General features: G+C 37.3%; 2 protein-coding genes across 2 annotated transcripts; one reads left to right on the forward strand and one right to left on the reverse strand.

Annotated features, from left to right (window-relative positions):
• Nucleotides 1-1980: 1980 nt before the first annotated feature.
• Nucleotides 1981-5708, forward strand: LOC311070563 (cytosolic 5'-nucleotidase 1B). The gene is made up of 6 exons (XM_084094479.1): nt 1981-2240; nt 2354-2473; nt 2563-2695; nt 3611-3733; nt 3830-3993; nt 4116-5708. Exons 1-6 carry the CDS (start codon nt 2226-2228, stop codon nt 4386-4388), a joined length of 828 nt encoding a protein of 275 aa, XP_083950605.1. The 5' UTR covers nt 1981-2225; the 3' UTR covers nt 4389-5708.
• On the reverse strand, nt 4529-24884 carry rassf8a (Ras association domain family member 8a). The gene is made up of 5 exons (XM_084094478.1): nt 24562-24884; nt 14198-14401; nt 9536-10500; nt 7067-7211; nt 4529-5860 (listed from the first exon to the last, which is right to left on the reverse strand). The coding sequence occupies exons 2-5, from the start codon at nt 14298-14300 to the stop codon at nt 5739-5741; spliced, it is 1335 nt and encodes a 444-aa protein (XP_083950604.1). The 5' UTR covers nt 14301-14401; nt 24562-24884; the 3' UTR covers nt 4529-5738.
• Between the last annotated feature and the right edge of the window lie 853 nt (nt 24885-25737).

Consider the following 25737-nt stretch of genomic DNA (forward strand, 5'->3'; position numbering starts at 1 on the left):
GCGTGATGTAAAGTCAGAATTGCGTGATGTAAAGTCAGAATTATTGCGTGATGTAAAGTCAGAATTGCGTGATGTAAAGTCAGAATTATTGCGTGATGTAAAGTCAGAATTGCGTGATGTAAAGTCAGAATTACGTGATATAAAGTCAGAATTGCGTGAGGTAAAGTCAGAATTGCGTGATGTAAAGTCAGAATTGCGTGATGTAAAGTCAGAATTACGTGATGTAAAGTCAGAATTGCGTGATATAAAGTCAGAATTGCGTGATGTAAAGTCAGAATTGCGTGATATAAAGTCAGAATTACGTGATATAAAGTCAGAATTGCGTGATGTAAAGTCAGAATTGCGTGATGTAAAGTCAGAATTGCGTGATATAAAGTCAGAATTACGTGATATAAAGTCAGAATTGCGTGATGTAAAGTCAGAATTGCGTGATATAAAGTCAGAATTACGTGTTATAAAGTCAGAATTGCGTGATGTAAAGTCAGAATTATTGCGTGATGTAAAGTCAGAATTATTGCGTGATGTAAAGTCAGAATTATTGCGTGATATAAAGTCAGGATTGCATGATGTAGCCTAAAGTCAGAATTGCGTGATGTAAAGTCATAATTATTGCGTGATGTAAAGTCAGAATTGCGTGATGTAAAGTCAGAATTATTGCGTGAGGTAAAGTCAGAATTGCATGATAAATTCGCAATGCGTGATATAAAGTCGCAATTGCGAGTTGTAAAGTCAGAATTGCGAGAAATTAAAGTCGAAATTATCTTATAATTTTTTTTTATTAATCCGTGGCGCGGAAACCCGCTTCCATATCCTCCTGAGACCCAGAAAAACAAGTTTTTTGAATTTAGTTTTTTTTTCATGTCATCACATTGTTTAGAGCATAAGAAACAAATGAAAAAAAAAAAAAAAAAAAAAAAACTTTTGGGAAAAATAATGTTTTATTCATACGTTATGCTATGTCCTCTGTAGTGGACACCAGGACTAAGTTGTTTAAAAAATAAAATGACATGAAATTATATGTATAGGCAAAAACAATGGGATTTTTTTTTTTTTTTTTTTTTTTTTTTCAATCACCAATAAACTTTAGGGTTTCAGGATTTTTTTTTAACCAAAATTTGTATAAAGATGATTCTCAACTATGTTATTAAAGATATAACGGAATGAATTGATACACCATTTTACTTTATGCAATATGTGGGTAAAATGGCCATAAATTAATATTCCCATTCAATGCAATACACTGTATCTAATTTGCACACATGAATGTGTTCTTGGAGCAACATTTAATGAAAAAAGAAGTGTAATAATTGGCAACATTTTAATAATAATATCTAAAATTTCATAGGAATATTGATGTATTATTTCCATATTCTCTTGTTGTGTCTCCCAAAATGCCTGATAAACATGATTTAAGTCCTGGTGTCCTCTACAGTGGACATGTATGAAATCAATGCCCTGTTCTGTAACAGAAAGTATTTTTTATTTTTTTATTTGAAACCCCATAACATTTTCCTGAGATGTTGGTTTATGAAATACAATTTGAAAAGTAGTCCGATTTAAATTATAATTACAATATATTATCATATTTCCTACATTTGATCACTAAATTAATGTCAGACATTTTTAAAGACCAAGGAGAAGTTGTTTTCATGGTGAAACCTTGGAACTTGGGACATGTGACATGTATGATGTCAGAGAAATTCACTAGAAAAGTCTAAAAGTCTATTCCTGGGTCCCAGGAGGATGTAAGCCGATGCATCATCCATAGGTGTGGTTACTGAATCAACATCTGACTCACTTACTGAAAGGCTAGTTATATATATCCTACTTTCGAAATAAAGCAAGTTTCTGCTCTTGCAAAATCGGTATCATGTCTGTTTATATGACAGCGTGGAAAGATGCAGCTTTTTAATTATTTAATAAAGCAAAAGCTGATCCGCCTGATGTTGTGCCGCTCCGCAGCGCGAGGCGGCGGCGGGTGACAGTAACACACTGAATGTTGAAACACCACCAGTAACAGAACAATGCAGCTGTGTGCTGCTGGCGGGAAGCACATACACTCACATTTCACTTTTTAATTACGTAATTTCAAACATCTTTTATAAGTGTCCATGTAATGCTAAATTACGTGCAGGTTTGTTTTGTTTTTGTTGACGTTACGGTCGTAAGATTGTCTTCACTTCCGCATCTGTTAACGTAGGCGAAGGACGGATGTTTTGAAGGGAATGGAGGATAACAAGGTAAAGTCAGAAGTTACTACACTGTCTGCTAGTGAGAGCTGCAGTAATCGACGTTACTTCACAATGCGCTTGATTTACACTCATTCATGGCTTAATCTACGCTGTTTCTACAGATTTGCACAGGTCCTCTTATCATTGCGCTGCAATATAATGACCTATTTGACTTGAACAAACTCTCAACGTCCACAAACACAGATGCACTACCCAAAGGCGGAGCATTCACGTTTATTAAGGTATTTAATTATAATACAGTCATTGGAGACTGTACATGGACATATTCAGATGAGATTTATCATGATTTTGAAATGTTTGCTGTAAATAGGCTGTGCAAACAGTGAATGAGAGACTTGTGGACCAGAACGAGACTGAATCTTTGCTTTTTGAAGTGATTCTCATTGCAAAGGAGTGTTCAGAAGAATTCAAAATTAAGATAGTTGAGAGTGTAAAGCATTATGGTAAGTTCACTTTGGCAATGCAATTTTAATATGGCACTTACATATAAAATTAATCTATTTTCCCTGTTTCCTAATTTTAGGTGGAACTAAAAATGCGTAATATGTAATATTACTCAGCCTTGCTATTTGTACGGAGCCCCTAAAGGGACATTGGGAAGAAAGAAATATGAGATGGGAGAAAAAAAATATTTGTCAATGCTTTTGCGTTTTCGCAAATGTTGTGCGTTCCCCTGAGAATTGAGAAACTGTTCGCTCGCAAAATGTTTGCGTTCTCCAGAGACACTTTCCATTCGCTTGCAACATGTTTCCGTTCCCCCGAGAAACTTTGCGTTTGCTCGCAAAATGTTTGCGTTCCCCCATCGAAACTTTGCGTTCGCTCACAAGATGTTTGCGTTCTTCCCCTTTGAGAAACTGCGGTCTCTTGCAAAGAACACAAAAGTTATGTGAGCGAATGCAACTTTATGTGAGGGAACGCAAAGGTTTTCCTTGCAAACGCAAAGATTGTCACCTTAGGGGCTCCGTATATTTGCAAACCTGTTACAGATTTTGTTTTATTTTTATACAGTTTTTTATTAATTGTTATTTTATAGATATTGTCTAATATTTTTGTAACATGTGAAACATTTAAAAGTAATTCGGGCCAGAATCACTTTTTCACGGCAAGTGATATACATTTAATTTTTAAAATGATCACATTTTCATGCTATTTTTATGTTGTGTAATTTATCGGCATATCTAAGATGTCTCATAATAATAATAATAATAATAATAATAATAATAAAAACATGGGATTTGTGCTGTTAATACTTTAAAAATGTATATTTTTACACCCTATTCTTACGCAATTTTTGTTCAAATATATGCTTATTTCTTACACTATATGCTAATATTGCTTTGCTTTTTTTCTATCACCAGGTCTAGAAATATGCAAATTTTACTTTTGCAAAAAGGAAGAACTCATAAATACCCTTCAATCAAACAAAGTAAAGCTGTTCGTCTCTACTGACAGGGATGATGTCTATAATGCTCTGCATACTGGTAGATCACCTCGTGATGCATGAACATTTAACACATTATTTTTAAAGTTATTGCAGGATTTTTAACATTAATGTTTGCACATTGTGTTGAGTTTAGGAATCCCAGCTGCTTTGCTGTATGATCAGGCTGATCATCTCATCCTCAATAAGCTGAAAGTCATTTTCTCAGGTGATGTTATCGGTTTCTCTGAGGATACACTTGATAGTCTTTCAGATTTTGGATTAAGTGAAACCCAAATAGAGACCTTCAAAGCAGCAAAGGTAAATTGTGTAATATTTGTATTTCTACAACTTAATATGTCATATTTTTTGCTCTAATACTATGTTGTTGTTTCTTTAAATTAAGGACCATTAGTCTTATTAACCTAGTCTTATGTTATCAGATCTGTATGGAGGAGTTTGCCGTTCTGATTGGTCATATGAGGAGGAGGTTCGGGCATGAGAACAGCCCTCTCCGCACCTGTGTCTTAACCGTGTGGGGCTCTCGAAACATCTGTGCCACTGCCCTAAAAACTCTTCGTGAATGGGGTCTGGATGCGGACGAGGCGTTTTGTCTTGCTGGAGCTCCTTGCAGCCCCATTTTAGCTGTAGTTAAACCTCACATACTGTTGGACGGTGGGCTTCACAACATGTGGGACTTTTCCTCCCATTCCTGAGTCAGTAGCACTAGGCTGAACACACAAGTGTGGCTTTCCTTTTTATTTTTATCAGGTGCCAATTCTGTTCTCTTGCTGTTACACTTGACTTTGTATTTATTACTCAAAAGGATTATGTTGTAAAATAAGGAGCATTCATACGAGGTGATTTGGCTTTAATAGTGATTCACATCGCTATATATAGATGTTCAGGGGTTTATATCAACTGTTTACAAAAAATATATATATAGTAAATGGTTGACAATTAGCAAACTCCACATACCGTAGGAAACAATTTAAAACAAGTTTAGATACCCCCAAACTCTACTGAAATCAAATGCAGCCATAAGTACAAGACAACATGTAAGCAAAATTTGAGCATTAAACATCATAACAGATTTTTATATATATATATATATATACACACACACACACACACACACTGAAAATATCAAAATCTAATTCACAGAGTTAACATGCTTGCACCATCATTAAACTTGATCCTAACATGGCTTCGGTTGAATTTCAGTAAGGCACTACTGTCAGCTAAATAGCTGTGATTTCATTTTTTGGCTGAAACTAATTATGTAAAACATATGTAATAATATTAAAGGGATATAGTTGACTCAAAATGAAGTCTCAAAACACTGTTACATATATTTCTAAATGTCTCCTTTTGTGTTCGACAGAAAGTCATACAATTTTGGAACGACACTAGGGTGAACATTTTCATTTTGGGCGAACTATCCCTTTAAGAGTAAAAGTACATTTCAAGCAATAATACTTGTGTATTTCTCAATATCAGTAACATTTTATGCACATATTGACGATAATGACATTGGTTAAAGTAAAGCAAGGAGTATGAAATTTTGCAGTAACATATTGCAACTAAAATAGGTGATTGTTCTTTGGCTCAACATAGTAAAACACTTACAGATTGATAAACATAAAAATCAACCACAGTATGAAATGTATAAAAACAAAACGATAAACGTAAATATCACAGGTTTGAAATCATAGATTGATCTCTACTACTTAACAGTAAACACAATTGTGAAAGTTGCACATTCATACAAACATTTTCAGAGGCTAAAATAATAATACAAAAATATATTTAAGCTTCCAAAGTAATTCATCCTTCATCTGATCGTTTCTGTGTGACAAGGCTACATGTACCTCTTTCAAATAGTAGACACTGCAGTGATCAGAATCATTTTGTTTGTATACAGTTCTTTGTGATCAAGTATTGAAAAACTACTTGAAAGGGGTTTTACCACTGGTTCTCCTTTATGCTGAGAATATCTGCTGTAGCTACGAATAAAAATAATTCAGCCGAAAACATTTTTAAAAATCTGAAGTGATTTATGGTGCTCAAACGTAGATGCCTTCAGGATTCAAACCTGAGGAGATTGGACTATGTAGTCCACGGATGCTGCCAACCACAGGATAAGATAAACCCGGTCGTTTCAGCGAGCCAGTTAATGCAGCGAAGTCTGGGAAATGAAATAAATTACATATTATTAAAGAACGTTGTCTTAATATCTCATTTCACTAACAGGGATCTTAAGAATATTAAGTATAATCAAGGTCAAATGGGAAATTTGAAGAATGGACTAACTGAAAACAAAAACAAAAAACATTTGCATACATATTTTCTTTATTACAATAACAGTTGCTTGTTATGAATATCATACTACTATTTCTGCAGTATATACAATGCATAGAATGCCACTTTTCTGAGTACATGAAATATGCAAATACAACAGGGCACACTGAGTGAAATACAGTACCCCACAATGCAATGTACTTGATGCATTTCCATTGTGACAAATGACTCATCATTTGATCAGATAGCAAAAAGTAGTATTCAGGCTAATATTTCATTCCTATGTAGCCAAGCCTTTGGATAGTGTAAACCAATGGTGTCCAATCCTGTTCCTGGAGATCTACCTATCTGCAGAGTTCAGATCCAACTGTATTTATCAAGTGCTCCTGGAGATCTTAATTTGCTGGTTCAGTTGTGTTAGAGCTGAACTTTGCAGAAAGGTAACTCTACAGGAACAGGATTGGGCACCATTGGTGTAAACTGTTTGGCCATGACTGCAGGAATAACACTTACAATACAATCTCCAACCACAAGGGGGCACTGGATTAGTAATATAAACAAAACAAAAAGGAATCACTTTGAACTTACTGACATCTACAAACAGAAAGCTTGCAACTTTAATGTTTTTTCCCTCCGTCCAGGATTGACGTCATTAAAGTTAAAAAGAAATAACAGTTTTTTTGTACTAGACAGAGTAAATAACAGAGGTAGGACTGTTGAGTCAATCATTGCAACTATAATCTGTCACGGCACAACTCTCAGCAGTGCTTTTGAATCGCCCTCAGCCTTATACGGTTTACAGGGGAAAAAAACAACATTTAGCTGTCCTACCCACAAAACCCTTTTTTTTTTTTTGCTTTTTAAAAAGCAGATATCACAAGGGCTGCAGTTTTGCCACTGCACCAAATTGAAACCAGATGTGGTCTTGCTATTAATGACACTTGTAAAACGCACTCATTACTCATTATGGTTGAGGTATTGTCGTCATTCATGCTGAAATCTAACAGTATCCATTCTGTATGGAGCAATTCTGAACCACAGACTGTTTTGTTCTGATATGGGGCTTTGGATATGTTGTCAGTAAAACAGATACCTTTATCTTCTCTTGTGTTGCTAGAGTCCTCATCGCCAGGCTCCACGGGCAGAACCGTGACTTTGGTGCCTGTTTGTTGAATAAACTGCTGTAGGTTTACCTGCCTCAACTCTTTAGTCAGCTGCTCCAGCTCATAGTGACTCTCCTGGTGGAAAGAGGGAGGAGAGGGTACTAATGAAATGTCTGTGTAGTGTTGCAACTGGCATTCAGCCTGCAGCAATGCAATAACAACTGGCTAGTAACAATTCTCCAATGCACTTCCACAAAATTATCTCAAGAATCCAAACACATGCGTCATTTTTGTATTTACAGCAATCACAGTTTTAGACAGAACCCTGCTGATAAGAGCAGCTAAGACCAGCATGCATTTCTATGCTAGTTAGTGCCAGGTTGGTGTTAGTCTAGTTCACCATTTATTGAAGCCAGTCAACCGGCATGAATATTTAGCTGGTTTAATTACTTGAGAAGCCTGATGGGGGACACTAATAAGTCAAGGTTTGGCTGGTTAGCCTGGTCCAGTTAGTCCCTGCTGGTACTGTAGATGCAGATTATTTTTTTTTTTGGATGGCTCTTAAAGGTGTTAAGTAGAAATGTTCCCTGCTGCCTTTGACATCACAGCTCAGGCTAGTCGCTAATGAAAGACTTTGTTTGCACGTTCTTGTGGAGCCTTCAGATAATGCTATGAAACACCATTGTTAACACGTTTAAAGGGTTATTTCACCCAAAATTGAACATTCTGTCATCATTTACTTATTCTCATGTCGTTCCAAACCCGTAAGACTTTCGTTCATCTTCTGAACACAAATGAAGATATTCTTTATGAAATCTAAGCGATTTCTGTCCCTCCATTGACAGCTACGCAACTTACCACTTTGACTCTTTAAAAAGTTCATAAAAAGATCGTAGAAATAATATATATGAGTTGAGCGATTTAGTCAAACTTTTCAGCAGAGATCCGATCGCTTATAAGATGAACAGATTAATTTTAGGCTTTTATTCACATATAAACGTGCTTGACGCGCGAGAACAAACATCTCGCAGAAGCTCAAATGTGCTGCGTAACGAGAATGAACCTCATTGGTTCTTGCTGAAGCTCAAACGTGCTGCGTAACGAGAATGAACCTCATTGATTCTTGCTGAAGCTCAAACATGCTGCGTAACGAGAATGAACCTCATTGGTTCTTGCTGAAGCTCAAACGTGCTGCGTAACGAGAATGAACCTCATTGGTTCTTGCTGAAGCTCAAACGTGCTGTGTAACACGAGAATGAACCTCACTAGTTCTCACAGCTTCCGTTTACTACAACTGATGTGTGAGTTGTTGAATGTTTATGGGAATAAAAGCCTCAATTTAATCTGTTCATCATATAAAGCGATCGTTTCTCTTCAGAAAATTTGGACTAAGCAGTTCAATTCATATGGATTAGTTTTACAAACTCTTTATTAACTTTTTGAGCAATCAAAGTGGTAGTTGCGTAGCTGTCAATGGAGGGACAGAAATAACTCAGATTTCATAAAAATATCTTCATTTGTGTTTCGAAGATGAATGAAAGTCTTACGGGTTTGAACAACATGAGGGTGAGTAAATTATGACCGAATTAAAAATTTTCACTGAACTAACCCTTTAAGGCTACAATACATCACCTGACTTTTAAAATCGAGATTTTAAAATACAAGGCATCATACACTTGCTGACTTTGTAAATGGTTACAGAGAAAAACTACACTAATAACTTACTCTCTAATACACTAAACAAGATGAGATTCACACACTACCAGACTTTCGGGTCATTCCGAACACAACAAACTCACACAGAAAATGCACTAAATTGCTATGCTTCATATGCATGATAAATGAAAAAAAAAAAGTGGGTAACACTTTATTTTAAAGTGTCCTTGTTACATATGTTACATGTACTTACCATAGTAATAACAGTAAATAATGCATAATTACATGCAACTAACCCTTAACTAAACACTAATCCTACCCTAATCCTATAGTAAGTACATGCAGTTAATTAATATTACTCAGTACTTAAATATATAATTACACTGTAACAATGACACCTTAAAATAAAGTGCAACCAAAAAGTGTTCTAAAATTGGCTAAAAACATGTTTGATATCCTCCGATTGGATGGTCAAATTGAGGTAAAACTCTGGGCAAAAGTTGTGTAGTGAATTCCAGCTTTTGTGCCCATGAGCAAAGATGGCTGAATTAAAATTGCGTACTTCTGGGGGATCCTGCCCCAGCTGAACAACTGCCACTAACCCGAACGGAAATCGAAAATAGTTTAATCCGGGTATTGTAGACTTCCTTGCAGTCAGAATGCAACATACACTAATGAAAAGCAATGCTTGTCTTTATAGCAGAAATCAGAAGCACAAGACCATTGATTACCATTGCGCTCTTCAACTTTATATTTAAAATTTCATATGGATTACTACATTTTTTGAGTCAACCTTGACGTACCTGCATTCTCTTGCACGACTCAGCCAGTGAGCGGTCCACAGCTCTTGAGCTGTTTTCAAGCTGGGCCGTGTGTTGAGCCTGAGCCTTGAGTTCTGCTTTCACTCTCTGAAGTCTAGCCTTCACTTCCCCTTCACTGGCCTGCTGGGTCTCTCTGGTCTCCTTACGCTGCCTTTGAGCCTCTATCCCTGCCTGTACACCCTGCAGAGACACCAGCCGCTGATCCAGATCCAACTCACAACTGCGCAGCCGACTGCTCAACTCCTGGATTCGTTCCTGCAGCTGCCTCTCGCTCTCCCGCTCAATCTGGAGCTCAGTTGCCCAGAATTCCTCTTCCTCGATCTCTACCTTGTTCTTTCGCACCTGCTTTTCCAACCTTGAAACCTCCTCTGTCATCTTCACATACAGTTCACCATCCTGTAGTCCAACTCTTTTCTCAGTCAACATCCGAAACTCTCCCTCGTATGCATCCATCCTGCTGTCTAGAACGGAAAGAGTCTCCCTTTGCAGCCTCACCAGTTGGGAAAGATCCTCCATCCGGTTGCCTGATAAGCGAGGGGACATTGACGGCGAATTGTGGGCACTTCTCACTAAAACCTCTCGTTGTTTGGCACTACTGTCGCCGAGCCTGCCTCCACTTAGGATGTCCCTCAGACTGCGGGGCACGCCGGTGAAGGTCAGAGATTTGCGCCGTGGCTCGCGCCGACGGAGGGAGCGGTCACCTGGAGCTCGGAGCTTGGCCATCAGTGGAAGGCTCTGCCGATGCAAGCCTCGCTCTGGGCCCCGAGGAGTCAGACCTTCAGTTGTGGGGTACTCGTTGAGAGAGGGGCCCGTGCGGTGTAGGATAAACTGCACGTCACCGGCATACTGCCCCCACGTGTTCAGAGAGGCCACGGGACTCTCGTGAGGAACAAGATGCCGCTCGGTGTCCCTCCATTTTTCAATCAGTGTGTAGCGTCCTGTGCGACCTATAAAAAAAGAATAAAGTTTGCATTGCTGAGTAAGATTAAGATTGGAACCATAGATGTGAAAGTTGCACTCAGTAATTTGTTGCGCTGACTAATGACTTATTTTATTATCTAGTGGTGTCAATTGTACAAAACAGTAACGTATAGCTCAAAAGTCGGAAAATTCCTCTTTATTTTAATCTATCTGCTGTCGGACATACTGAGACTTTGTTGCCATAATGCGTTGCTACAGATTTGCATCTTGCTTCAGGCTTGACTGACAGATGGGCATTCTGACAACGCTTGTTTGCTAACCACAATTCACTCTTTTTTTGTTGTTGTTGTTGTAATTAATCGGCTCACTGTAAAAGAAAAATAGGCTACAAGGAGTTTATGTCAGTAGTTGCATGTTCAAAACTGTGACCACACAGTCTGTTTACAAAAGCGATCAAGAACCGTGCAACCATTTATGGCTCTCTCAGGGTTTGCTAGTGTGTCGATTCAATTAAAAATCCACATTTTACATATTTACAAATATTACATAATTCACTGATGCCCATTTGTCATGTATAATACACCAACCAATCGTGATGTGGAAAAACAAGCTAAAATTTAATTGGACAATATGAAGGGGAGTCATTTCTTGGTCTTATTCATAGATCGGTTAAAAACTACATAGACATGGTCTTTTTTCAGTTTTTTTTTTTAAAGGGGACATATCATGAAAATCTGACTTTTTCTGTGTTTAAGTGCTATAATCGGGTCCCTGGTGCATCTACCAACCCAGAAAACGTGAAACGTGACTACCCAGTAACTTTGTTTTGGTAAGCTTTTCTCTGCAAGCATGTAAAAAAATAAGCCGATCAGATTTTGCTCCCATTCTGACGTAGGAAGGGGATCTTATTATAATATTACCTATAATATTATATGACGGGACATGCAAGTCGATGACTCGATGAGATGAATCAATGTAACTCCACAACTACATAAATATATCCACTAACCATTCAGAAACGTCTCTCTGTAAGGCTGCACTCCGCTACTGTTATTTTTGAAATTTGTGTGTTTTGTTATTGCCGGAGTATCCGAAGCTTGTGTAAAGGATCGCCCGTCTCCTGAACAGGGGCGGGGAGCAGCAGCTCATTTGCATTTAAAGGGACACACACAAAAACGGCGCGTTTTTGCTCACACCTAAAAAGGGGCAACTTTGACAAGCTATAATAAATTATTTGGGGGGTATTTTGAGCTGAAATTTCACAGACACATTCTGGGGACACCATAGATTTATATTACATCTTGTGAAAAGGAGCATAATATGTCACCTTTAAACAAAGGTGAAATAGCTAAAAGAAAAGAAAAAAAAGACAAGAAAGGAACAATTTGCATTTGTGGAGCAATCTGGATATGCGGTTTATAATTGAATTGCGTCGCTTAAAAATCGGATTTAAATTGACTACAAAGCACTTTGCAAAACCTCGCAGAACTAGAAGTCACATTTATTTTAACCAGTGTTCATTAACTCTTATTTATGTGCTGAATATTGATTTACTATTTGATGAAACTATCCTAGTTGGTTATATTAAATCTAAGTGCCATCTACAGGCCTATTATGTGAAATGTAGGCCGTTAGGTCAAGAACACACAAAATGGTGACGTGGAATAAATATATAATTATACTGATAGATTCCCCCTTTTTATATTTGAGCCCCTGAACTCTCTGCACGTCTCTGGTCCACTACCATATAATTTGCTATTTGGCAAAACAACCAAATAATTTATCGTAATATGGTTAGAGCACTTTATTTGAAGATATATTGTGTTTGAAATAGTGAGCAATGAATTTTTGTACTATTTACCCTCTGTAAAAACATAGGCATTATTCCCAAAACTGTGAAAGAGGGTCGAGGTGTTCTTAAGAGTTTTTTCTTTCAGTAGAATGAGTCAGATTTTCCATGTCAGCGGGCACTTTGGTTGCGCCAGCGCGTTTCACACTAATACAAGAGGGGGCCCTTAGATTACACCAGTCTGAGTGCAGCTGAAAATAGAATCAAACGGTAACGGTGACGTCGACAAGACAGGTTTAAATCAAAAACAAATTGCTTTGGGTCCCACTGGTGATGTAATTAACTGAAATCAACATTTGTGCCTCTCCTTAAACTCCTTAAAATATGTCTGATGTCTTTAGACAAGCTGTTCAACTAGTCTCAAGCCAATACAAACTCTCCTATACTTAATCTTCTTTTCAATTATAAAATGGATGATGATCAACCTGGATGCCAGATGGTTTCAGCATCACTGAGAATTTATGGCATCTGTGTCAGCAATATAGTCTTCCATTCCACTGTTGGGGAGTCGTTTTTTTGGTAGTAAAAGCTCTTTTCCAGTAACGACCTATTTTTTCAACAAATAGCAGTAGCATGACAGAATTCTTTATCACTCTTTTAATGTCATATTGTGCTACTTCTTGTGTTTTGGGAAGCCTTATTAATTTTGGTGAATCAGTTTTTTCAGATGATTCATTTCATTGAACTATTCGTTTGAAGGCTTGTCCCAATTGGCACTCTAAGCCCTCACTTTAGTCCACACTTCAGTGATGTAAGGCCGCTTTTGACTGTTAGGTAGACGTCTGCTTAGCAGAAGTGTGCAGACTTTCAAGTGTACTTATTTGTTGCAAAATAAATATTTAGTTAAATACTGCTACTTATAACTATGGCTGCATTTCCATTACCCTTCAAATTGCGCATATTGAAATTGCGCAAATTGAAAATACGTCCAGTGGAAACACGCAAAGTTTTTATGCTCGCATGAAGTGGTTTTTCAAGCAATTTGAAAAAGGAATGTTTCGCAGAACTACAATGGAAACAGTTTTTCCGCATTTACAGGTCATCTGGCATACGTAAAAGTCGATCATTCTTTAAAGATGACGCAGTATGTTTGGACAGAAGACGAGACAGAGTTCTTTATTAAACTCATTAAAAAAAAAAAGAATTACGGGAATATTGGATTCTAAACAACAAAGAAATGCCACAATTTATCAAGACCTTGAAGCAGATAAGAGGGAGAAACACCCAGAAACACTCTTATACGTGGCCGCTCCCAAGTATAAGAGGCTTTCCTTGCCATTAATGCTTGGATAACACGTCTACGTCTCCATCGATTAAAAATTATGGCTAGTGCAGTGCCATGATTTTTGGAATGACTTATCGCGAGGAGAAAAAGAATCGCATAACATCGGTTAATGGAAATGCCGTCATTTCAGTCAATAGTTTTTTATCGACATTTAGAAAAAAAAAATCGTTTTGTGCAAATCTGTAATGAAAACAGGCTTATGTTTCCAATCATGAATATCAATTAGGTTAAATCAGTTTTATTATTTGTTTCATGTAACTTTAAGTGTTCAAGTTTGATAACGTCCAGTTTGTTAAGCCATACAAGTTTGGAACGACAATGAGGCTGAATAAATCATGAAAGTTTTCAATCAATGATTGTATATTGTCTTTTTTTTTTTTTTGAGATTAGAGCAGATTTGAATTTTGTTTGCATCGTTGATGCTAATTTTCCTGTTTATCACTGTAAAAGCTAATTAGAAACAATCTGTATAGTAAAAAGTGCTATATATATATATATATATATATATATATAGGTGATGATTTTAATGTTCCATACAACTTCTTAAAACATGAAAGACTATATTAAAGGAGCAATTGAGGCTCCTTACCAATGGCTTGAGCCAGAGCAATGACCACTTCCTGGCACGTTGTGGTCTCTGTGACCCCACAGACCACGCGCTGAACTCCATCGACCCACACCTTCAGCTCCATCCCGGGTCAAACTCTGCAGGGTCTGGGGCTGCTGGTCTGTGAGGTCATTCCGTTCTGCTCCAAGGGTCCAGCGCTACAGTTGTCAGCCCCTCACGGCAACTCTGCAAATGTACAACAAGGGTTAGGAAACACCTGGTAAGATATGTACATATCTCACTGCCTTAGGGGCCGTTTACACGACACCGTTTTCAACTAAAAACGGAAGACTTTTTAATGCGTTTTGGTGGCCTGAAAACACAAAACTTTGAAAATGGGTTTCAAAGTACAAGTTTTTGAAAATGACACCCTTATCATCGTGTAAACTACAAAAATGTGAATCTGTGAAAACGATGAAAACATGTCTATTACGTGTTTAGTCTATAGGCTTTTTTTTTTCTTTTTTGCAAATGAAAGTATACAGAATTACACAAATCAACACAATATAACATTTTGTCATGAAAAAGTTAAAAGTTCCTTACAACAGACTCAAGGATGTGATATGTTTTCGAAGCCTTCGAGTTCAAAGGTTTTGATATTTTCTTAAAGAAAGTAAAAAGGGACTTTATATCAGAGGAGGACATTCTAAAATTGGGATTGCAGAGAATGGTTCTGGCTTTGTGAATATGAAATTTGTTCATTTTTAAACAGGATCTAATATGCTTTTTTTACATTTTCAACTTTCTTTAGTGTGTAATGTTGTTGTCTGCAAAAAGATCTGAAAAGTTACAAAGCCACTCCAAAGGGAGTTATTTTCTATATCAGTGCGCGCTGTTTCTGAACTCCCTGAAACGCCTCCATTGTAATCTTGAGTTGTCTTCTGGGAACGAACGCATCAAAATAGTCCTATTCCTCATAAATAATTCCCGCCCAAGGCATACACAAAAATAGAGGTGAGGTTTGGTTGAGTTGCGTTAGTGGTGTGTTGAAACTTGTGGTTATGGGGTAACATTTCCCAAACACACTCAAAACACTTGGCCAATCACAACACACTGATCCAGCCGACCAATAAGAGCGCATTGTGCTTTTCGGGAGAAGGGGCTTCATAGAGACAAGAACTAAACAAAGCGTTACTGACAGACTGGGAAGAGAGGAACTGCAACAATGTAAAATGTGTGGAAAATTATGTTTTTTTTTAACATTCAAGCATGAAAACCTATTCTAGTAGAACCCAAAATCAAGACTTTGTAAATGGGCACAATATGGCCTCTTCAAGTCAAAGACACCATGTTGACTGGTATTTCATTAGCAAGTCTGTTCATCACAGAAATCTTTTGTAAGGCACCAGAGTACTTGAAAAACACAACACATATACTTATATAGTGTAATTTCTTTTAACATAACAGCAAAAGAAAGTCAAATGGGTTTGGAGCAACATGAGGGTAAGTAAATGATGACACCAAAATAATTTTTGGGTGAGCTACCACTTTAACGCTATTCTTTTGCTGATTTATTTTCTTTTACGATTGATTCCCAACAAGAGTTCAGTACTCTCTGTTCTCAACTGAATGTTTACTTTTAATGAAGTATCAAAGTGGCATTTGTGGTTAGAAAGCCATTAAAAGAACTTTCACAATTTTCTAACCTTCTTTGTTTACTAAAATGTATAATATCCAATAACTTTACAAATCTGAAAAGCATCTGGCTAGGAACAAAGATGAGTTTTATAAAGAGAGCCTTTCCTAATCAGGAAACCTTTGTAAAAGGAAACGACTGTGCTGTTAGCAGGAGACCTCTGTGCTTCCAGATGGACACATTTCCTTCCTCAGATTTTGTACTAGTTTTCATCAGCTCTTGTTTTTTTTAAAAAAAACAACAAGAGACTGCTGTCTACAAAATGATTCAGTCTTTTTGAAACAACAACTCACACGTTCCTAAAATAGCATATTTTCCAAGAAATGAATTGGCCATGAATCCACGCTTTTTGTGGAGGTGTGCCGAGGGTGCGAAAAGAAGGAGGAGGATAGCATGAAAAACAGTTGGCCGCAGTGTGGACGTCCCGCTGGATACAGTGAGACCAGCTGGACCTGACATTATGTTCCTCCTACTTCTGCGAACAGGTACAATTTTAGGACGATGGATTGGCAAACATGCACGCCTGAGCAGATCTTCAGCTTTGCAGAGAAAATTCAGTTTATTTTTTTAGCAAAGAAAACGTTTCACATCTGGGACTGGCGTAAGATCCATTTGGAGATTTATTGAAGCAGTGCTGTTAATGAGACAAGGCAAACAGTTAGAGGAATATCCAAAGTCGTTCAACGTAAATCAAGCTTCACAAATCAGAAAGGCACACGACGAGTGGAATCAAAAGAATGAATTGAGAGGACACACCAATAGTGCAATAACACAACTAGAATATATAGTTTAGTGCTAATATCATACATTAGCCCAATTTTGTCTCCAAATGAAAAATAAATTGAGACACACAATCTCAGTGCAGGCAAGGGAAGAGGTACCCTGGTAATCCAGAGTTCTCGCGAGAGCACAAGTTGAATTTGCTCAGCGAGTTACTCTGGTGTCGAGTAATGGAGCTCATTAAATATGCCCCTCGATCTGAGCTGCACCAATCACATCGGGTTATCTGATATAGGCGAGAGGCCAGAGGCGAGCTAAACAGATGACGACAGCGCTGTGACGTCGAAGTCATTAGTAAACATTGCAAGATGGCTATGGACGAATACCAGTTGTTTGAAACGGCTTTGGTCGCTACAATGAACGAGTTAGACTTAGGCGTTTTTGCTGTTTTGTCGACCGGATACGGTAAGAGTCTAATCTACCAGTTAGCTCCGCTGGTAGCTAAGCGTATGGGGTTTATTGTTGTGATTGGTCGTAGTGTTATCCAGTTGCGTGCAGTGAGATTTTCAAAAGCATGCTTGGTGCCGCCCCTCGAGCTGGCCGATTTTCATTAGTCGACGCCAGACCATTAATCTTTTAGATAGATTTAGGTCTGGATTTCCAGGCTAGGGAAGAGGAGCAGAGGATCAAAATCAAAGAGATTTACAAAACCCAAAAAATGCAGTCAAGAAGGCAAGAATGAACATAGCTTCATTTAATCAAAGACAATACAGTGGTGCTGTTACGCCTACCGAAGCCTCAAAGCTTTTGTTGAGAACATCACCGGTGACGTTCGATGCCTCATTTCAGTGCAGTGGTTTGAGAAGGGGTTCACTTTTGCTGGGACGCTTCGACTATAAGATGTGTCAAACCCCCTCTCGAACTCGAGGGTTGTCAGTAGTTACTATAGTAGACATGGCTAGAAAGAGAAGGTGTTCACCCGTTTGGGAGTTTTTTAATTGTTCTCTAAGGTGTGTGTTTGTAGGTTGAATTCTCTGTCATGTCATTAGCCTAATTACTGTGTTATTTCATGGTGTCAAAGCTGGAGAGATCATATTAAAAAAAGAGGAATCGATTCAGCCCGATGACAGTGGAACAAATATCGTTTTTAAACACAAATTAAGGTTTTCCCTCTTGTGTTACACAAACACTTCCACTGCCCTCTGTTCAGTCCACTTTAATCTTTTATCCAGTCTGAAGAACTTCATATCGCCACCACTACTATAAAGAACTACTACACCACTACTTGCTATAACCCAAGGTCACTTACAGAAACAGTAGTATTTATTATTATATTATTAAATATTTATCTAAAAAATATATATATTAACACTGTAACACATCAAATTAATGTTAAATTGACAGCACCAGATTTATATAGGCTATTAGAATTGGAAAAATATAAAAATCTAATAAAATTCACCAGCTGTTTCATTGGGTGCCACTAGGTGCAGAAATACTTTTTTTGCATTTAGTCTATTTGTTTGAAAAGCTGCTGCTTTGTTTTTTAACTCCCCTTATTAATATTTTTAAAAATCTGTTATACATCAAGCAATTTTTTTGTTAACATGCCAAAATGACAAGATTACACAGTCTACTTTCAAACAATTGTGTCTTTCGCTCTCCCTATTTATTTGAAGAAGTTCTAAAATCAATACAAATCTGTTTGTTTTTGTTTTTTTTTCATTTGTTCATTATGTTTATAGAGCTTTGAGTTTGGCTCCAGAGGGACAGGGACGATTTACAGGCTCTATGGGGCACTGCACTGGAAAGTAAAGCACTGCAGTAGCCAAAAACCACAGTTTCAAGACAGAGCAACTCTCTGAATGAAATACTACACCCGTCCTGCACTAATAAAATCTGCAAGCACACAAAATTATTTTTTGCACACAAACTTAAGTCTTCAGTTGAAGATTCTTTGTAATTGAAAAATCTAAATTGTTTGTTTGTGTTTGTTTATAGTTTAACGCCATGCCAGCTACCCCAGCTATATTCATGGAGAGAAAGAGATTTTTTTTTTTTTTAAAGGATTAAAATATAGTTAATATAATAAAATAAAATGAATTAATGGTTTGCAATTATGAGGTTAACAGGTGTTTTTGGAGTAAGATACATTTCTTTTTCATGAGATTACTTCCTCTTCTTGGCCGGGTTATGATTCTCCATGTCGTAAACGCTAGGGGTGATGCTTCATAACCTAAAATGACATTTATTAACATACGATCATACGATCAATGGGATTGGCAGCATACGAATGTTTCATGAATCACACGTGAACCTTGCCGTAAGGTGATTTCTGCACATTTAAACTGATAAATGGGGCCATTGTGTTTTGGTTTAGTTCTGTTCCTGTTTCCCTGTGTTCCCAATCCTTGTTTCTTTGTGTATTTCAGCCCTTAGTTATCTTTGTTCAGTGTTCAGTCACTTCTATATTGAACATAGTTTTGTTATGCATCTCCTGAGTTTCTCCTACGTGTTATCAATTGGATTTATGATCAAGGAACTGTTTGTTTCTCTGAATCTCTATTGTCTTGCTTTGACTATGACCAAACCTGACAATGACAGACTATTTTTAAAAGGTTTGTATAACTTGAACATGTAATTCATAATTCATCTTAAAAATAGTTAATTTAGCTTGAGATTAAAAAACAAAACTGCTTTTATCCAAAGCAGCTTACAGTTTTTATCATCAGTACACATTTTATCACTACGTGTTTCCTAGGAATCAAACCTATGACCTTGCTATCGCCATGCTGTGTTACTTTGCATTAAAATAATCAAGCCAATATTATATATGCACAAATACATGCACTACCCAACAGACAACAAAGTGCCTTCTCAAGTAAAAGAGGCAGTGCATTGAATGTCTCTGGTTTAGTGAAGAGACATATGGTGCGGTGGAACCCCCATAAGAGCTCTTCTGTCTGAGCCAAAATGGAAAAAATATGTTTTATTACAACTGGAGCCATGGGGTTCTTGCCAAATTTCTAATTTTTGATTTATACAGGGCTTGGAATAGTTCCGAATCCAGGCTGCCAAATGCGAGGACATTCAAATCACATTTTAAATTGGGCCATAAATTTATACAAAAATGTCCCACTTGGAATTGTCATGTATCATTTGCCATTTCTTCATCACTATTTAGGAGCGAGATACTCAACAAATGTCAAAGATGCGACATTTGCTGCATGCTGCATATCACTTTCCTTCCATTTTGCCCTTCGGTGAGCAGATAAGTACTTTGTCCTTCATTTTTACTACCCTTTAGCGTCCACGACAACAGATGGAGTCCTGCAGCCAATAGTCAGATGCATTGTGGGGCCATTTTGTGTTCTTTTCCTGCTAATGCAAAAGTGGCCTGCAGCCCGCTGTATTTTGACATTTTTCCAGGAGCGATCACTGAGGCAAGGAAGCCCAGTTAACGGATGACTTCACGTCTGCTGCATATATGTTTGACTACAGAATCACAAGGGAACCGAGGTTGTCAGTACAAGATGTGACATCAAAATGTGTGTCATTTAAAAATTGACCTCTGTAACAATAAATGAGACCAAGACCATAGTATTTGTTGTCTTTTTCACAATACAAGATCAGAATAAAAAGAAAAAGCCAAGAACCTGAAACACAGAGCTTGGTAAGGCTAAGAGCCACAGTCGTCCATTGAAGCAGATGTCTGAACAGACAAAGTTTGTCTGTTAAAAGTGACAAATTATGATAAATTATAACACAACCTCTGCCCTAAATTCTAGGAGATGTCATGAAAACACAAGCATATGTCTACATCAAGTGTGGAAATTGATAAGTACTGGAGCAACACTGGGCATTTTGAACTGATTTGTTCAGGTCACCGATCTTAATCAGGAAGAGACTGTGTTAAATTTGATTGCCGCCCCACCACAAGCACTCCATTCAAACATCTGCACATCAAGCTGAGCACAAGTGATCACTTAGTCGGTCTAAAACGAGCCCTGCAGAAGTCAATCAAGCACCATTTGTGAACGTCATAATGAAGCACTTGAGTAAACGACTGTCCATTTGGTGACTGCACTGCTGGATCCAACTCTGACTTCATCATGATTACATCATCCCACATGAAGACTAAACGGTGCCAAAACAGCATATATTTATAGTGTTCAATAGGACAAAGAATTGTGAACATCTCAGGATATCACATTAATAAACTACTTATGTCTATTTCTTTTATCTATACTGTAGTTGCTTTCAGACCATTAGTATGGAGTGAAGGAAACGCTGAAGGAAAAGCTGTTGTTTGTAGACAGAAAACAGGTTAATAAATAAATTAACTCTACTGGCAGTGATTTTGTATGGTCTCTAAGGCTAACTATTGAACTGCACATCTCAAATTAACTCAACTGAGTAATATCCTCTTATCATTGCTCATACTTTCAGGAATGTTCATATGATTCAGGCATTCACATTTTCCCTAGGGGAATCACTGAAGTAAGATACCCAATGTTTTCCTGCCAATTTAACTATAATCCTTGTCCAGTTTTGTGTGTAAATATAAACAACACACTTCATTTCAACCTGCTTATTAAAAGCATTTGGCAAGCATTTTGGGCAAGATTTAGAGAATAATTTGAGGTGCTTGCTAATAAACACAGAATTTATTATAGCTCATATGTGTTAGTGATTTGAACAAACTTGTAATCCAAATTTAAATTTAGGATTAGATTTTGTACGGGAGCTCAAATTTTCTTCTTCAACTGCATAAAGGCTAATATAGAAATGTACCCTCCAAATAGTCCTTCATATGGAAAGTTAATTTTACATACGTGTTATTAAACCTTACTTTTGGTTGTTAAGAATCAATTGAGCTAAACCCTAAAGTCTGAGGAAAGGATCAAATTAATAACAAATGACACAAGATTCAAGCATCAGGATTAGTGTCTATCCAAAACCAGAGAGAATGAGCTAAATTCTCGAGGAATGATAGTGTGTCGCTACTATTGCTGAGCTATTTTGGATTAACCTTTTATTCTGCTTGTGCTTGCATTAGCTACCATGCTACATGTAATTACTAGCAATTTATGCACTCTCCCATAATTAGTTGCAGGCCCCGGCTGAAACCATTCAAAGAGTGAAAACACTCGGAGAAATATCGACAGGGATGGCTGGATGGAGAAAGAGAAGGATGGATGGCATGAAAAAGGGATGGCTGGATGGATGGCATGGGAAAGGGATGGCTGGATGGAGAAAGAGAAGGATGGATGGCATGAAAAAGGGATGGCTGGATGGATGGCATGGGAAAGGGATGGCTGGATGGATGGAGAAAGAGATGGATGGATGGCATGGGAAAGGGATGGATGGATGAATGGATGGAGAAAGAGAAGAATGGCATGAGAAAGGAATGAATGGATGGCATGAGAAAAGGATGGATGAATGGATGGATAGATGGATGGAGAAAGAGAAGGATGGATGGCATGAGAAAAGGATGGATGGATGGCATGAGAAAGGGATGGCTGAATGGATGGAAAAATGGATGGCACGAGAAAGGAATGGATGGATGGATGCATGAGAAAAGTATGGATGGATGGCATGGGAAAGGGATAGATAGATAGATAGATAGATAGATAGATAGATAGATAGATAGATAGATAGATAGATAGATAGAAACTTTCAAGGTCCAAAAAGGACATAAAAGTAGCATGAAATTAATCCAGACTTGATCCTCTAATTGTTCTGAAGTTACACAATAACTTAATATGATTGAACAGATCAAAATTGAATGTCAAACCTCAACGTACGTGACCAAAGAAGACATTTAGGTATGAGGTTGATCAATGTTTTGATTTGATGTGTGAGTGATTTAAGCCTTACATTTTGATCTGTTCTTCATAGAAAGTGATCATGCTGCTTTCAACTAAGAATATCTCAGCCGAGTCCTTCGGATTACCTTCCTTCTACCTTTGAGCCATTATTGAAGCTTGGAGGTTTCTGGGTCCAATTGACTTTCATAATATGTACATAAACCGCTGAAACATTCTTCAAAATATCTTCCATTATGTCCAGAGACAAATGAAAGTCATAGAGGGTTGGAATGACATGAGGTGAGTAAATAATGACAGAGTTTTCTATTTGTGGGTGAACTATCCCTTTAAGCGTCTAATACTGTATAGTGAAGTTACTACAAAGATTAGCAAGTGACTAAGCCATTGTGGAGCACTGAAGGCATGCAGGTGGTTATCCGAAGACTTGGGCCTTGATTTGACACCATGGAAACTGATAAGAGTGAGGTTACACATTCCACACAGCTGGCCACTGAAGGAGGTAAGACGTTTCTATTTCCCTCTCGCTCTCTCTAATACACGCATGAAGTTATGTTCATCTTACATAAATTATATGGCTAAGACATTTTGATACTAAAGGTATAGTTTTTTTTTTTTTCTGGTATTCTCTTATATGAGCTACAACAGAGTATGGGTACATATTTAAACCTCGTGTTTTGAATCTTGTTGCTTCCCGAGGGAAAATGAAGGTGCAAAACAAACGCAAAGTAGAGAAACAACACAATCAAACTGGACCTTGAAAGACCTCCCATCTGCCAAACACAGAGGAGAACTGTGTCCTTTCACCGAATCTCCCATCTGGGACAACGGAGGAAGAAAAACAAACCTTTTTTCCCCACCCCAGTAAAACAATAACCTGAAGGTTTAGAAGAAAGTGAGAGAATTCACAGTGAAATCTCCAAATCTTACTCCTAAATCCCTTGGGTTTCGTAAAGTATACTTCGCTATGCTCGATTCCTTCATGTAGTTTGGCACATTTAGCCTGTAAGAGTAAAAACAATGAGGTGCTTTCATGGAAGGTAACAGGAAAACAAAGCTTTCGAAGGGAATAAACCATGCCAGGTTTTAAACAAAGTGCTTCTCTAAGGACGTTAGATGGCAAGAGAAGCCCACCTAGTGTGGTATTTAACTACAAACCAGCAAGAGTTTGTTGAGTCTCAGCTGAGACTGTGCTTTAATAAACTTGAGAATATCCATCGACCCCCCCTCCGCACCCACAGCTAGGACGTTGAGAATCGCTAACATCTGGATGGCACGTTTAGCTGGATATAATACTGCCTTTGTTCTTTTGCCATGCTTGTGATCAGCAGGCTAGCTTTGAAGGACCAGCCAAAAACTGAGTTACGGGGTACTAGATGAAGTGTCAACGTGACTAAGTGGTTTATTAATAATCTCTCATCGTACCACTTTCAATAAAGCAGTTACATGCTGTGAAGCATTTGCATACTTGAGGGAAACATAAAAAGTGCACTAAAGAAACTGAATGAGTATTTTGCGGTCAATATAAAAGACAAATAACCAAATGATGAATGAACCATTAAACTTTCAATATACTAATTAATTTTCACAAATTTAAAGGATATTACATGTTTAATTAGCTAGATTACAGGCTGATTTGGTCCAGAAATAATATTGTCAACTAAACAAGATGAAAAAGTCCTACAAATATTGATGTTCTGAAGCAGAATGATTCTTCAAATATTAATAATCAGACATATTTATGTGGCAAAAAGCTGAAAACAACAAAAGTAGATAAATAATATAGCCACATGTAAGGTATACTGGTTAACAAGCCACTGAATCCACATATAAAATGACTTAAAAAGTACTAAATAGGATGTCTTGCAGTATTAAAACCTGAGCTCATAATGTAAACTCGCGTTTTGTGTTGATGTTAATGGATATGATGCTTTTGTATCCAGAATACTAAAGACGTGCTATTTTAATACTGTTTTTAGTTAAATAACAACGAATTTACGACACAAGCCATAATCCGTTAAGACTTCAAGCTGTACACTGTAAATATTTAAGGTTGTGATGCTGAATGCGCATGATGGACAGACCACAAACTAGGCTATAACTACTATATTTTCATTAACATTTATTAATATTAAATTGTTCCGCATGCGAAATCTTCTTACCTTTTTTTGCCTAAATGTAGAAAAATATTTATCCACTTTTTGTCCGAGACGATGTTACATTGACCAAAGTTTGTGCAATAATTTAAAGGACACTAATGTTCAGGTTTTTGTCCTGTGTTAAGTCTTACTATAAAGTCTGTAAATATAAATTAAATGCTCTTGTATTTTGTCTTTGTTCACAGCGCAAAAGTCTGAGAAAAAGAGCGGATTTCATCCGTTGGGATCGCCGCCCCACAGGAAAAAGTTTCCTCGCTGTGCTTCAGCTCCATCCGTGCTAGTATGTGGAAAACACGACCATCTGATCTCACTCGCCGTATTCTCTCAAGTCCCGCCCTAAATTTGATCATTGTTTGCTATGATTGGTGCGTCTTGCGAATGTCCCATTATCTGTCCAATCAGAGGCAGCAGTTGAGGGGCTCCTATTGGCTCATCCTGTCGCAGGAGGTGGGACTTGTGTGAATACTGGTGAATACCTCAAGAGGGCGTCTGACGTCCGACGATCTGATTTAAAGTTTAAAGTTTTTTTGTTTAATTGTATTTATTTGCATACTAATTTACATAATTTAAATTCCTAGGATTCCAAACGGAAATAGAAATAGAAATCAACCCACGGAACCTCTATTTAAAAGAATTCCTTAATATCACGCGGTGATTGGGCCATTCTGCAGTGTTGAGAAAAGTATTTTGCAACACGTGACAATGACGTCAACGAGTTGCTTTTTTTTTTTTTACTCTTTTTTTATCTTTAATAGAAATATATATATTAATGCCATGAAACAGAACAATACAATGATACATAATCATTCAAAGTAAAAATACAAAGTAGCTAAAGTAAAATAAAACAGTGCCAGAGGACAAGTACAAGATTATAAACAAAAGAAAAAGGGTGCTACTTTATACATCATACCTGCTTACAATGCTATAAGCACTAATTGCCTTTTTACTTGCGCAATTACACAGAACAATAGAGCTTGAAATAATTGTTTCTGTTGTTATTATTATTATTATTCCTTTTATTTATTTTTTTACTTTCATTATTTATTTTAAATATCATACTGCATATTCTCTTTTTCTACTTGTCTGAATTTGTTCAATATTTCAAATTGTCATGTTCATTGTTTGTAATGTGACTGGCATTTAAATAATTCATTAAATAAACAAATAAATAATTGTAGT

This window comes from Abramis brama (assembly GCF_963993115.1).
Source record: "Abramis brama genome assembly, chromosome: 20".
Classification (NCBI taxonomy): domain Eukaryota; kingdom Metazoa; phylum Chordata; class Actinopteri; order Cypriniformes; family Leuciscidae; genus Abramis; species Abramis brama.

Excerpts from the sequence above, each read along its gene's own strand:
- rassf8a (XM_084094478.1), bottom strand. The coding sequence starts at position 14,300 with ATGGAGCTGAAGGTGTGGGTCGATGGAGTTCAGCGCGTGGTCTGTGGG. Across the intron at positions 7,212-9,535 it reads AGTCGTGCAAGAGAATGCAG|GAGAGTCACTATGAGCTGGA; the intron begins GTACGTCAAGGT and ends TCTTTCCACCAG. Across the intron at positions 5,861-7,066 it reads CAACACAAGAGAAGATAAAG|ACTTCGCTGCATTAACTGGC; the intron begins GTATCTGTTTTA and ends TTCATTTCCCAG.
- LOC311070563 (XM_084094479.1), top strand. Across the intron at positions 3,734-3,829 it reads CTATAATGCTCTGCATACTG|GAATCCCAGCTGCTTTGCTG; the intron begins GTAGATCACCTC and ends TGTTGAGTTTAG. Across the intron at positions 3,994-4,115 it reads AGACCTTCAAAGCAGCAAAG|ATCTGTATGGAGGAGTTTGC; the intron begins GTAAATTGTGTA and ends TTATGTTATCAG.